We start from the raw sequence: 12,128 nt of genomic DNA, 5'->3' as shown, positions 1-12,128 counted from the left end.
TTGCTTAATAAAGTTACTTAAATTTAATATCAAGTATGTTTAATGATCATAAATGTCACCCAATATCAACATTAAGCCCAACAACCTTACTTAAAGTAAAACCTTACTTATTAAACATTTTCATATTTCATTAAGTTTTAAATTGAGATGTTTGATTGTAACATATCATACATTGTTTAGAAATAAACATACACACACAAACACACACACATTTTGTTTGTAAACGGCATGATGTGAATAAATGAGGAGAATTAAACAATATTTTTTAATTGTTCAATAAATACACAAGATAAATCAATATTCACAGTTAAACCTGTTTACAGTAGATGCTAATTTATGGGATAATATTTAAAGATTGTTTATTTTAAATGATTTTTTGTGTATGTGCGATTAAACATTCATTTCCAATTTCAAAATGTTAACCAACACCAGTCCATTAACAGTCGTTCCAGAGATAAAAACCCGGAAAAGAGCAGAACACATCGATTATTATTGCGCACCTTTCTAATGATAATGTGTTTATATTCAGCAGTCATTAAACTGTCACCTCACATGAAATATGAGCCATAATATCACAGTGTGAACCGGATGTTGTTGAGTGGGAGGGCTTCTATTCTGTATCGCCTGCGGGCGGAAGCGGAAGTGCAGTGATGTGTCGGTGGTGTTGCAGCAATGATGGCGGACACTAGCGCACTGTATGAGTCGGTGGTGTGTGTGAAGCCAGAGGTTCATGTTTACCGAATCCCACCCAGAAGCTCCAACCGCGGATACCGGTGAGACCCCGCAACAGTCCGCGGCACTACTTTAACTAGTTTAATCACGAGTTAAACACTGATCATGTGACACTGGTCTCACTTCGAGTTCCTACCTCAATAAACACACGCATTATTAATCCGGTGTGTGATGAGTTGGTGTTTGTTATTCGTCGATCACGTGATCAGATCAATAATGCGTCAGAACAACTGCTGTCAACAACAGAAACTTGAATATTATTAATGAGGGAAACATTAAGTTTCGTCACACTACTGTATCAAACACTGATATAGGAGAATAAACGCCATGTTTGTGTGCAGCTGAACTATTATATTATGGTTAGTGACGTGCTTAAAGATGTCATGAAAGAGAAGTTGTGCTCTATTCTTCTTCTCTATTGTGAGTGAAACTTCTCAGGGACAATAATAAGTGTGGGCGGGGCTTGATTGTGTCTGTGGGAATTGATTGGCTGGTTGGATGGTTGTGGTTTGCTATTGGCTGATCTCATGTGAGTGACAGGTTATAGCCCCGTCCTCGTCAACAGAGAAGAGAAGCCGCAAGAGGAACTTATTCTGATTCAAGATTATTAAAGCGATATTGATATAGAATATAAGATAACCAGAAACATCAATTTAACACACTAAAATCGTTTAGAGCAAACGCTGCAGTATTGATGATTGTGAGTTTAATTGTGAATAAGTGAGTGATAATCATGTACATAACGATTGTTATCTCAGAATAAACCCGACAGGGTGATCAGGATCAGATCTTCATCAGCCTGAAGGGGTTTATTCTGAGATCACACACACACACACACACACACACACACACACACACACACACACACACACACACACACACACCTGAAGGGGTTTATTCTGAGATCACACAAACACAAACACACACACACACACACACACACACACACACACACACACCTGAAGGGGTTTATTCTGAGATCACACAAACACAAACACACACACACACACACACACACACACACACACACCTGAAGGGGTTTATTCTGAGATCACACAAACACAAACACACACACACACACACACACACACACACACACACCTGAAGGGGTTTATTCTGAGATCACACAAACACAACACACACACACACACACACACACACACACACACACACACACACACACACCTGAAGGGGTTTATTCTGAGATCACACAAACACACACACACACACACACACACACACACACACACACACACACACACACCTGAAGGGGTTTATTCTGAGATCACACACACACACACACACACACACACACACACACACACACACACACACACACCTGAAGGGGGTTTATTCTGAGATCACACACACACACACACACCTGAAGGGGGTTTATTCTGAGATCACACACACACACACACACACACACACACACACACACACACACACACACACACACACACCTGAAGGGGTTTATTCTGAGATCACACACACACACACACACACACACCTGAAGGGGTTTATTCTGAGATCACACACACACACACACACACACACACCTGAAGGGGGTTTATTCTGAGATCACACACACACACACACACACCTGAAGGGGGTTTATTCTGAGATCACACACACACACACACACACACCTGAAGGGGTTTATTCTGAGATCACACACACACACACACACACACACACCTGAAGGGGGTTTATTCTGAGATCACACACACACACACACACACACCTGAAGGGGTTTATTCTGAGATCACACACACACACACACACACACACACCTGAAGGGGTTTATTCTGAGATCACACACACACACACACACACACACACACACACACACACACACACACCTGAAGGGGGTTTATTCTGAGATGACAACCGGCTGGATGTACATTATCCGCTTATTACACGGACACTTGTACATCAGTAAATAATTAGACACGAAATATTGATCTGAGTTGAAATATGTTAGTTCTTTAAACGCAGAGCTTTGCGGAGAGAGCCGTTTCAGCGGTAGAGATACGGTATACAGTCATAACACTTACATTACATTACACAGCATTTCAACACATAAATGATTATGGGGATCAGAGATACTGATTTCAGATTAAACTGTTTTAAAATCGTACCTTTGTGTATCTTATAATCCAACAGTGTACAAAACAATAGTCACAAAATGGCCGCCGCTGCGTTTGTCTGAAACAGAGCGAGTCCACGATACTGGATGGCAGAATTTTAATAAAGACTGAGTTTTAATATTAACTTCGACAAAAGCAAAACCTACATGAGGAAAACCCGTTCCTAGCGAGTGTGTAGCGTCAGTGACGCGGATGAGCCGGTGTTTCTGTTCTCAGAGGCTGTTATCTGGGAATAACATACGGTGACCAATCAGAGTCAAGTATTCCACAGAGCCATGTAATAATGTTGTTTAATGGTAAATGGTAAATGGTAAATGGACTGCATTTATATAGCGCTTTCACAGACCTATGGCCACCAAAGCGCTTTACATATAGCCTCACATTCACCCATTCACTCACTCATTCACACACCGACGGCGGTGTCAGCCATGCAAGGCGCCATCCAGCTCGTCGGGAGCAGCTGGGGTTAGGTGTCTTGCTCATGGACACCTCGACACTTGGTCAGGTGGAACCGGGGATTGAACCACCAACCTTTCGGTTTGTAGACAATCTACATGAACCACTGAGCCACTGCCACCCCAATGTTGTTTAATGTTGTTTCAGGGCCGCGGACTGGAAGCTGGACGAGCCGGCGTGGACCGGACGCATGAAGATCACAGCTAAAGGAACAGCAGTCTTCATCAAACTAGAGGACAAAAACACAGGTGAACACACACACACACACCAACCACACTCTCTGCTCAGGCTCCGGTGGATCAGTATCTGGGCAGTGCAGTCGAGGCTGTATCCACACACACACACACACACACACACACACACACACACTCACACACACACACACACACACACACACACACACTCACACACACACACACACACACACACTCACACACACACACACACACACTCACACACACACCAACCACACTCTCTGCTCAGGCTCTGGTGGATCAGTATCTGGGCAGTGCAGTCGAGGCTGTATCCACACACACACACACTCACACACACACACACACACACACACACACTCACACTCACACTCACACACACACACTCACACACACCAACCACACTCTCTGCTCAGGCTCCGGTGGATCAGTATCTGGGCAGTGCAGTCGAGGCTGTATCCACACACACACACACACACACACACACACACACACACACACACACACTCACACACACTCACACACACACACTCACACACACCAACCACACTCTCTGCTCAGGCTCCGGTGGATCAGTATCTGGGCAGTGCAGTCGAGGCTGTATCCACACACACACACACACACACACACACACACACACACACACTCACACACACACACACACACACACACACACACACACTCACACACACACCAACCACACTCTCTGCTCAGGCTCTGGTGGATCAGTATCTGGGCAGTGCAGTCGAGGCTGTATCCACACACACACACACTCACACTCACACACACACACTCACACACACCAACCACACTCTCTGCTCAGGCTCCGGTGGATCAGTATCTGGGCAGTGCAGTCGAGGCTGTATCCACACACACACACACACACACACACACACACACACACACTCACACACACACACACACACACTCACACACACACCAACCACACTCTCTGCTCAGGCTCTGGTGGATCAGTATCTGGGCAGTGCAGTCGAGGCTGTATCCACACACACACACACTCACACTCACACTCACACACACACACTCACACACACCAACCACACTCTCTGCTCAGGCTCCGGTGGATCAGTATCTGGGCAGTGCAGTCGAGGCTGTATCCACACACACACACACACACACACACACACACACACACACACACACACACTCACACACACTCACACACACACACTCACACACACCAACCACACTCTCTGCTCAGGCTCCGGTGGATCAGTATCTGGGCAGTGCAGTCGAGGCTGTATCCACACACACACACACACACACACACACACACACACACACACACACACACACTCACACTCACACATGTGTGTGTCATGTGCTCAGGTGAGCTGTTCGCTCAGGCTCCGGTGGATCAGTATCTGGGCAGTGCAGTCGAGGCTGTATCCACACACACACACACACACACACACACACACACTCACACTCACACTCACACATGTGTGTGTCATGTGCTCAGGTGAGCTGTTCGCTCAGGCTCCGGTGGATCAGTATCCGGGCAGTGCAGTCGAGGCCGTCACCGACTCCAGCCGATACTTCGTCGTCAGGATCGAGGATGGAAACGGTGTGTGTGAAAAACATACATAAATGTATATAATGAACATTCTCCATGTGATGATAAACGAGTGTGTTTTGTGACTCTCAGGGCGTCACGCATTCATCGGCCTCGGTTTCGCCGACCGCGGGGATTCCTTCGATTTCAACGTGGCGCTTCAGGATCACTTCAAGTGAGTCGTTCAGTCTCACCTTTGACCTCTGATGTCATGACCCGTCTCTGATGTCATGACCCGTCTCTGATGGCACGAGTCGTCTCTGATGTCATGACCTGTCTCTGATGTCACGAGTCGTCTCTGATGTCATGAGTCGTCTCTGATGTCATGACCTGTCTCTGATGTCACGAGTCGTCTCTGATGTTAGGAGTCGTCTCTGATGTCACGAGCCGTCTCTGATGTCATGAGTCGTCTCTGATGTCACGAGTCGTCTCTGATGTCACGAGTCGTCTCTGATGTCATGAGTCGTCTCTGATGTCATGACCTGTCTCTGATGTCACGAGTCGTCTCTGATGTCATGAGTCGTCTCTGATGTCATGACCTGTCTCTGATGTCACGAGTCGTCTCTGATGTCATGAGTCGTCTCTGATGTCACGAGCCGTCTCTGATGTCACGAGTCGTCTCTGATGTCATGACCTGTCTCTGATGTCGTGAGTCGTCTCTGATGTCAAGACCCGTCTCTGATGTCACGAGTCGTCTCTGATGTCACGAGTCGTCTCTGATGTCACGAGTCGTCTCTGATGTCACGAGTCGTCTCTGATGTCACGAGTCGTCTCTGATGTCACGAGTCGTCTCTGATGTCACGAGTCGTCTCTGATGTCACGAGTCGTCTCTGATGTCACGAGCCGTCTCTGATGTCACGAGTCGTCTCTGATGTCACGAGTCGTCTCTGATGTCACGAGTCGTCTCTGATGTCACGAGTCGTCTCTGATGTCATTGACCTGTCTCTGATGTCGTGAGTCGTCTCTGATGTCATGACCCGTCTCTGATGTCGTGACCCGTCTCTGATGTCGTGACCCGTCTCTGATGTCGTGACCCGTCTCTGATGTCACGAGTTGTCTCTGATGTCATTGACCCGTCTATGATGTCATGACCCGTCTCTGATGTCATGACCCGTCTCTGATGTCATGAGTCGTCTCTGATGTCATGACCCGTCTCTGATGTCATGAGTCGTCTCTGATGTCATGACCCGTCTCTGATGTCATGACCCGTCTCTGATGTCATGAGTCCTCTCTGATGTCACGAGTCGTCTCTGATGTCACGAGTCGTCTCTGATGTCACGAGCCGTCTCTGCCGTCTCTGATGTCACGAGTCGTCTCTGATGTCACGAGTCATCTCTGATGTCATTGACCTGTCTCTGATGTCGTGAGTCGTCTCTGATGTCAAGACCCGTCTCTGATGTCACGAGTCGTCTCTGATGTCACGAGTCGTCTCTGATGTCACGAGTCGTCTCTGATGTCACGAGTCGTCTCTGATGTCACGAGTCGTCTCTGATGTCACGAGCCGTCTCTGATGTCACGAGTCGTCTCTGATGTCACGAGTCGTCTCTGATGTCACGAGTCGTCTCTGATGTCACGAGTCGTCTCTGATGTCACGAGTCGTCTCTGATGTCACGAGTCGTCTCTGATGTCATTGACCTGTCTCTGATGTCGTGAGTCGTCTCTGATGTCGTGACCCGTCTCTGATGTCATGAGTCCTCTCTGATGTCACGAGTCGTCTCTGATGTCATGACCCGTCTCTGATGTCATGACCCGTCTCTGATGTCATGAGTCCTTTCTGATGTCATGACCCGTCTCTGATGTCACGAGTTGTCTCTGATGTCATGACCTGTCTCTCTCACAGGTGGGTGAAACAGGAAAGTGAGTTTGCCCGACAGGAAGCCACGCAGGATTCGGTGCCGAAGCTGGACTTGGGCTTCAAAGAGGGTCAGACCATCAAGATCAACATTGGGGTGAGCGAAGCCGTCGAGATCGTGGCGTAATCCGATCCAGACTTGCGTCAGAAGCCCCGCCCCCTCCATCACACTGCAGAAATGCCACCAAAATTCAAGAAATGGGGCAAAAAAATGGATATGGCTGGTTAACCAAGAGCGCTGTTTTCCTGAATATCAGCCTGGTTTGAATGTTATATCGATTTTATACAACAGTTCATATTAGTTGACTCAGAATATCGTCTGTTTTTGCTCTATTTCACCAAAAAAAAGGTTCCAAACAAACACACAGTAGAACTATTGTGAGACCTCGAACAACAGTGATTTTTCATTACTGAATGAATTAATCTAACGAACAATTCAGTGACTCACTCGTCAGTTGCCAAATCAGCCGATTTAAACAAATCGTTTGAGTGAATGATTCAGTTACTCGCTTGTTAAGACTATGATTTGCCGCCACAGACAGACAGACAGACAGACAGTTCGATAGATAGATAGACAGACAGATGAATAGACAGATAGACGGATAGACAGACCGATAGATAGATAGATGAATAGACAGACAGTCAGTCTGACAGACAGGTGTTGACTTCTGTCTCTCTCTCTCTCTCAGAACATAAAGAAGAAAGAGTCGAGTGGGCCAGTGAAGTCTCGAGCGGTGGGTGGTTTGCTTCCTCCTCCTCCCGGTGTGAAGGCCAGCGCTCTCGTTCCTCCACTCGCAGTTCAGCAGACGATACCTGTCGCTCCTCCCAGCACAGGTGAGACACTCAGATCCGGTGTATTTATAACAGTCCTCTGTGGGTGTGGCTAATATGAGTCTCCTCCCCTTTTAGCGACGCTGTTGGACATTGGAGACTCCGCCCCTGCCATGGCCCCGCCCTCTCAGGACCTGTGGGGGGATTTCACTGCGGCAGGACCTGGGTCAGTGTGATTGTCTATCGGTCTATCTATCTAACTGTCTGTCTATCTATCTAACTGTCTGTCTATCTATCTATCTATCTAACTGTCTGTCTGTCTATCTATCTAACTATCTATCTATCTATCTAACTGTCTGTCTGTCTATCTATCTATCTATCTATCTATCTATCTATCTAACTGTCTATCTATCTATCTAACTATCTATCTAACTGTCTGTCTATCTATCTATCTATCTATCTATCTATCTATCTATCTATCTATCTATCTAACTGTCTGTCTGTCTATCTATCTAACTATCTATCTAACTATCTATCTATCTATCTATCTATCTATATGTCTATCTAACTGTCTGTCTATCTATCTATCTATCTAACTGTCTGTCTATCTATCTATCTTTCTATCTATCTATCTATCTATCTATCTATCTATCTATCTGTCTGTCTGTCTGTCTGTCTGTCTGTCTGTCTGTCTGTCTGTCTGTCTGTCTGTCTGTCTGTCTGTCTGTCTGTCTGTCTGTCTGTCTGTCTGTCTGTCTATCTATCTATCTATCTATCTATCTATCTATCTATCTATCTATCTATCTATCTATCTATCTATCTATCTATCTAACTGTCTATCTATCTATCTATCTATCTATCTATCTATCTATCTATCTAACTGTCTGTCTGTCTGTCTATCTATCTATCTAACTAACTATCTATCTATCTATCTATCTATATGCCTATCTATCTATCTAATTGTCTATCTATCTATCCATCTATCTATCTATCTGTCTGTCTGTCATTCTATCTAACTGACTGTTTGTCTATCTATCTGTCTATCTCTTATCTATCTGTCTGTCTATCTATCTCTCTATCCATCTAACTTTCTATCTATATATCTAACTGACTGTCTGTCTATCTATCCATCTATCCTCTATCTATCTATTTGTCTGTATGTCTGTCTATCTATATGTCTGTCTGCAGGTGTCTCACTCTCTCTGATGTGTGTTCGACAGGTCCACGCAGGACACGCGGTCGGAATGGGTGCAGTTCTAGCATCTTTGGAAAGGGATCGTGAGAATGTGATGACAACACATGGACGCTGTTTTTCCACGGATATTTTCTATGCAATCGGCCTGCGGTCGCTGATATTCGCTGCATTCCAGCCACTGCCGAGTTTGAAACACGTTTCTCGTTAGTTATTCACACGTGGCTTCAGTTAATGTGATGAATGTCAGTATCATGTCTCGTTTAACGCTGTCTTGATGTTAAAGCTGAAGTGTGTCATAATAACTGTTTCCGAACAGGTTTCCTGATTACTCGCCCCCATCAGCCATTGGTCGTTAATCAGGTGGCCCCGCCCATAAACTCGCACCATTGGCTGAGCCAGAAGTTGATAGGACAAAGCAATAAAGAGAGTCAAAGTGTTTACAGGAAGTTCACGAAGTAGTGACTTCCTCATAGTGACTCGGCATTAGTCTGTTTGTATTTGAAGATCCCAACGAATGACACACTTCAGCTTTACAGCTTTCGATCTGCTCTGTTTAGTTGGTTGTCGGTGAGGTTTTCTTTCTTTTAGTTCATGTGTTTTATATGTGCGTCATGTGATCTGTCTGACTCAAAACTGCTATTTTCACTCGGATCAGGATTTGAAGAGCTTATTTTATGTGTTTATAAGCAGATGATTTTTCATCTTATACAGTTTAAACTAACCCCAGACTTTATTTGCTTTATTTCCTGGTGACTACAGTTTTATTCTTGATATTGTCAGTAATTATAAAAGTCTGAATCTTTCCTTCAAGTGCCTTTATGAAACTCATGTAGAATGTACAAATGATGGTTTATATATGAATAAACCGTTTCCTGATATACAGTGTCATATTTTTTTTGCGGTAAAACTGAATGTACTGATTCCTTAAACTTAATAATTCAAAAGAAGTGACGTCCTCAAGTAAAAATTAAGTTATAATTAATTATCAAACTATCTGTATGATATGTGCTAATTTACATAGATAAATATGAGTGTGATGGTTTCCATAGCTATTGTTTTGTTGTAGTTTCAGGTGTGTGAATGAGAGCTGCTGATTCGCCAGGTGAGTTTGTTCGTAAGTTGTCTACTCTATTAAATATGAATGAATCTGAATAGATTTGAATTAATGTATCGAGTCAGATGTCTTTATATTCATCTGATCGTATTGGTAAGTGTCATTTTACACACAGAACTATCTGTATACAGTCCTTTTCTGTAAGTAAAATCAGCAGTGATTTGGGGTCTTTTATGTGCGCGGGAAGTGATCGTGACCCCGGAAAGAGTCCAGACTGAGCATCACACATAAACACGAACACATTACCACACAAACACTTTCATTCCGAGTTTAAAGCGCTTTTAATGTGGATTTAATGCAGTTTTACCGGTAAGATCACGCGTGATTTTCTCCGTGTTCGTGCGATTGGTGTTGAACGCGTTCGCGAATGAATGAGTGAGTGAAATATTAATAAATGTAATCGATCATTTGTCATGAGTGAATAAACATCATGTGTTCATAAACTCATTGAATATGAATATATTCATTTAACTGTCCAGCGTCGCGTCACTGCATCTCGACTATAACGTTCATCCGGAGAGTTAAGAGTTTTTTTGAGAGTCAATCGATTTGAATAATCTCATATAAACATAAAATAAGTACTCAAAATGGTGGATTACAATATGAAAACCTGCTGATTATAAAAGCATCTGTATTTTTGATATGGTGCCGTGAATGTGAAGGAGTTTGTAGTTCCTGTCAGAGATTTAAACGCTGTAGTTCCCAATCCCGCCTCAGGGGGCGCGCGCGCACGAGCAGTATTCACAATCACATCGCTTTGATTTAAGACATACTTAAAAAATACAATCACTTAAAAAAGATTAATTTGACGAATTAACACCTTGTATATTAGTGGCTCTTTTTAAGTTATTCCTCAGTTCTGACTGAATCAACCTGACTGGATTTCTGTAGACGGTTGTCCGTGTGTTGATGGGTTGTTGTCATGGTGATGGGTATTAGTGCAAACATGTTAAATTACAGTAGTACGTTAAACGTCACCTATAAAAAAAAAGTTTATCACCTTTGTTTTATTAGTTAGTTTATTGTCGCTGTTTCAGTTTCTCTTTTGAATCCGCTTGAGCTGCATGTATAATCTCACTCAATCTTATTAAAGCCCTCTCTCTCTCTCTCTCTCTCTCTCTCTCTCTCTCTCTCTCTCACACACACACACACACACACACACTCTGTCTCTCTCTCTCCTCAGTGTGTTCGCGGGTCTGTTCGGGAAGGGTCGGGATAACTGGATTATTATCTGGGTTCGTTTATGAAGTGTATTTCTGCGAGACACGTGATCATTCTCTCTAACGGCGCGAGTCACAGATTTGATCCGGTTTATCGATTCCAAGATAGATTTGTATCCGATTGTAATGAATCTAGTCGTAAGTTCATCATGAGCGGTTCCGAAGACCCGAACGAGTCCAAACTTGAGGCGGTGATTCAGGTGGAGTTCATTTACTGCTTTATTTCTTCATTTATGATCGCATGATCGGAAGAACTCTCTGGATCGCTTGTTATTTGTGAGTCTCTTTGGATAAAAGTGTCAGTTAAATGAATAAATGTGAATTATTAAATGTGTTTAGTTCTGGCGGCGCCGCAGGTGTGTGTTCTGATCTGATCTAAATATACAACAGATCACCACTGAGACCATCTGCTACTGACACACACACACACACACACACACACACACACACACACGTACGTACGTACGTACGTATAATAATATGGTTGTGTTTGTGTGTTTCAGAGGTTGGAGGAGAGTGTTCTGTGTGAAGAGAAGAGTCTGAGGGTTCGAGGATGTTCTCCAGATGAGCCTCAGTCGCGGTTACCCGCCCGCGTGCGCGAGATCGTGTCCCGAAACCTGAGCGAGAGCGGTGAGACTCGATCTAAGAGCGTTGCGTTCCGTTATTTCTGAACGTTCTCTGAACGTTCTAAACATCCAGTTAAAAAAATGATATATAATATTTCTTATGCCGTTATGCATTCTTCAAACATTATGGGAACGTTACTTTTGAATGTTCTCTAAACGTTCTGAAACATCCGTTTTTAAAAAAATGTTTTTAAAACTATTTTTATTGGTTATGCGAACGTTAA

The 12,128-nt window shown here is 44.0% G+C and overlaps 2 protein-coding genes across 6 annotated transcripts in view; both read left to right on the top strand.

The window, feature by feature from the left end:
* The first annotated feature begins 548 nt into the window (after positions 1–548).
* Positions 549–9,822, top strand: necap2 (NECAP endocytosis associated 2). 3 transcript variants are annotated; one of them, XR_014031560.1, is made up of 9 exons: positions 582–773; positions 3,486–3,586; positions 5,034–5,138; positions 5,220–5,301; positions 6,967–7,075; positions 7,668–7,812; positions 7,888–7,975; positions 8,970–9,220; positions 9,473–9,822. XR_014031560.1 is itself a non-coding variant. In XM_081384657.1 (8 exons), exons 1-8 carry the CDS (start codon positions 673–675, stop codon positions 9,007–9,009), a joined length of 771 nt encoding a protein of 256 aa, XP_081240783.1. In that variant the 5' UTR covers positions 549–672; the 3' UTR covers positions 9,010–9,822. The 3 variants fall into 3 exon arrangements, 1 of the variants encoding a protein (XP_081240783.1); XR_014031561.1 differs by having other exon boundaries at positions 599–773; positions 8,970–9,177; XM_081384657.1 differs by having other exon boundaries at positions 549–773; positions 8,970–9,822.
* A 438-nt stretch (positions 9,823–10,260) lies between these two features.
* The window catches only part of crocc (ciliary rootlet coiled-coil, rootletin), a 51,378-nt gene continuing 49,510 nt past the window's right edge, over positions 10,261–12,128 (top strand). For 2 of the 3 annotated variants that reach the window (XM_081384637.1, XM_081384638.1), the window contains exons 1-3: positions 10,305–10,367; positions 11,242–11,478; positions 11,782–11,908. In XM_081384637.1, the coding sequence (XP_081240763.1) occupies positions 11,302–11,478; positions 11,782–11,908 (304 nt within the window). In that variant the 5' untranslated portion in view covers positions 10,305–10,367; positions 11,242–11,301. Of the gene's footprint in view, positions 10,368–11,241; positions 11,479–11,781; positions 11,909–12,128 lie in introns of all 3 variants that reach the window. The other variant, XM_081384639.1, reaches the window with a different exon arrangement.

This window comes from Scardinius erythrophthalmus (genome assembly GCF_964197995.2).
Source record: "Scardinius erythrophthalmus genome assembly, chromosome: 14".
In the NCBI taxonomy this organism is placed as follows: domain Eukaryota; kingdom Metazoa; phylum Chordata; class Actinopteri; order Cypriniformes; family Leuciscidae; genus Scardinius; species Scardinius erythrophthalmus.
Note: the sequence above shows the minus strand (reverse complement) of the source record. Positions and strands in the feature narration are given on the sequence as shown.

Coding starts and splice junctions, on each gene's coding strand:
- necap2 (XM_081384657.1), top strand. CDS start 673: ATGATGGCGGACACTAGCGCACTGTATGAGTCGGTGGTGTGTGTGAAG. Junction 7,813..7,887: donor TGTCGCTCCTCCCAGCACAG/GTGAGACACTCA, acceptor CTCCCCTTTTAG/CGACGCTGTTGGACATTGGA. Junction 7,976..8,969: donor TTCACTGCGGCAGGACCTGG/GTCAGTGTGATT, acceptor TGTGTTCGACAG/GTCCACGCAGGACACGCGGT.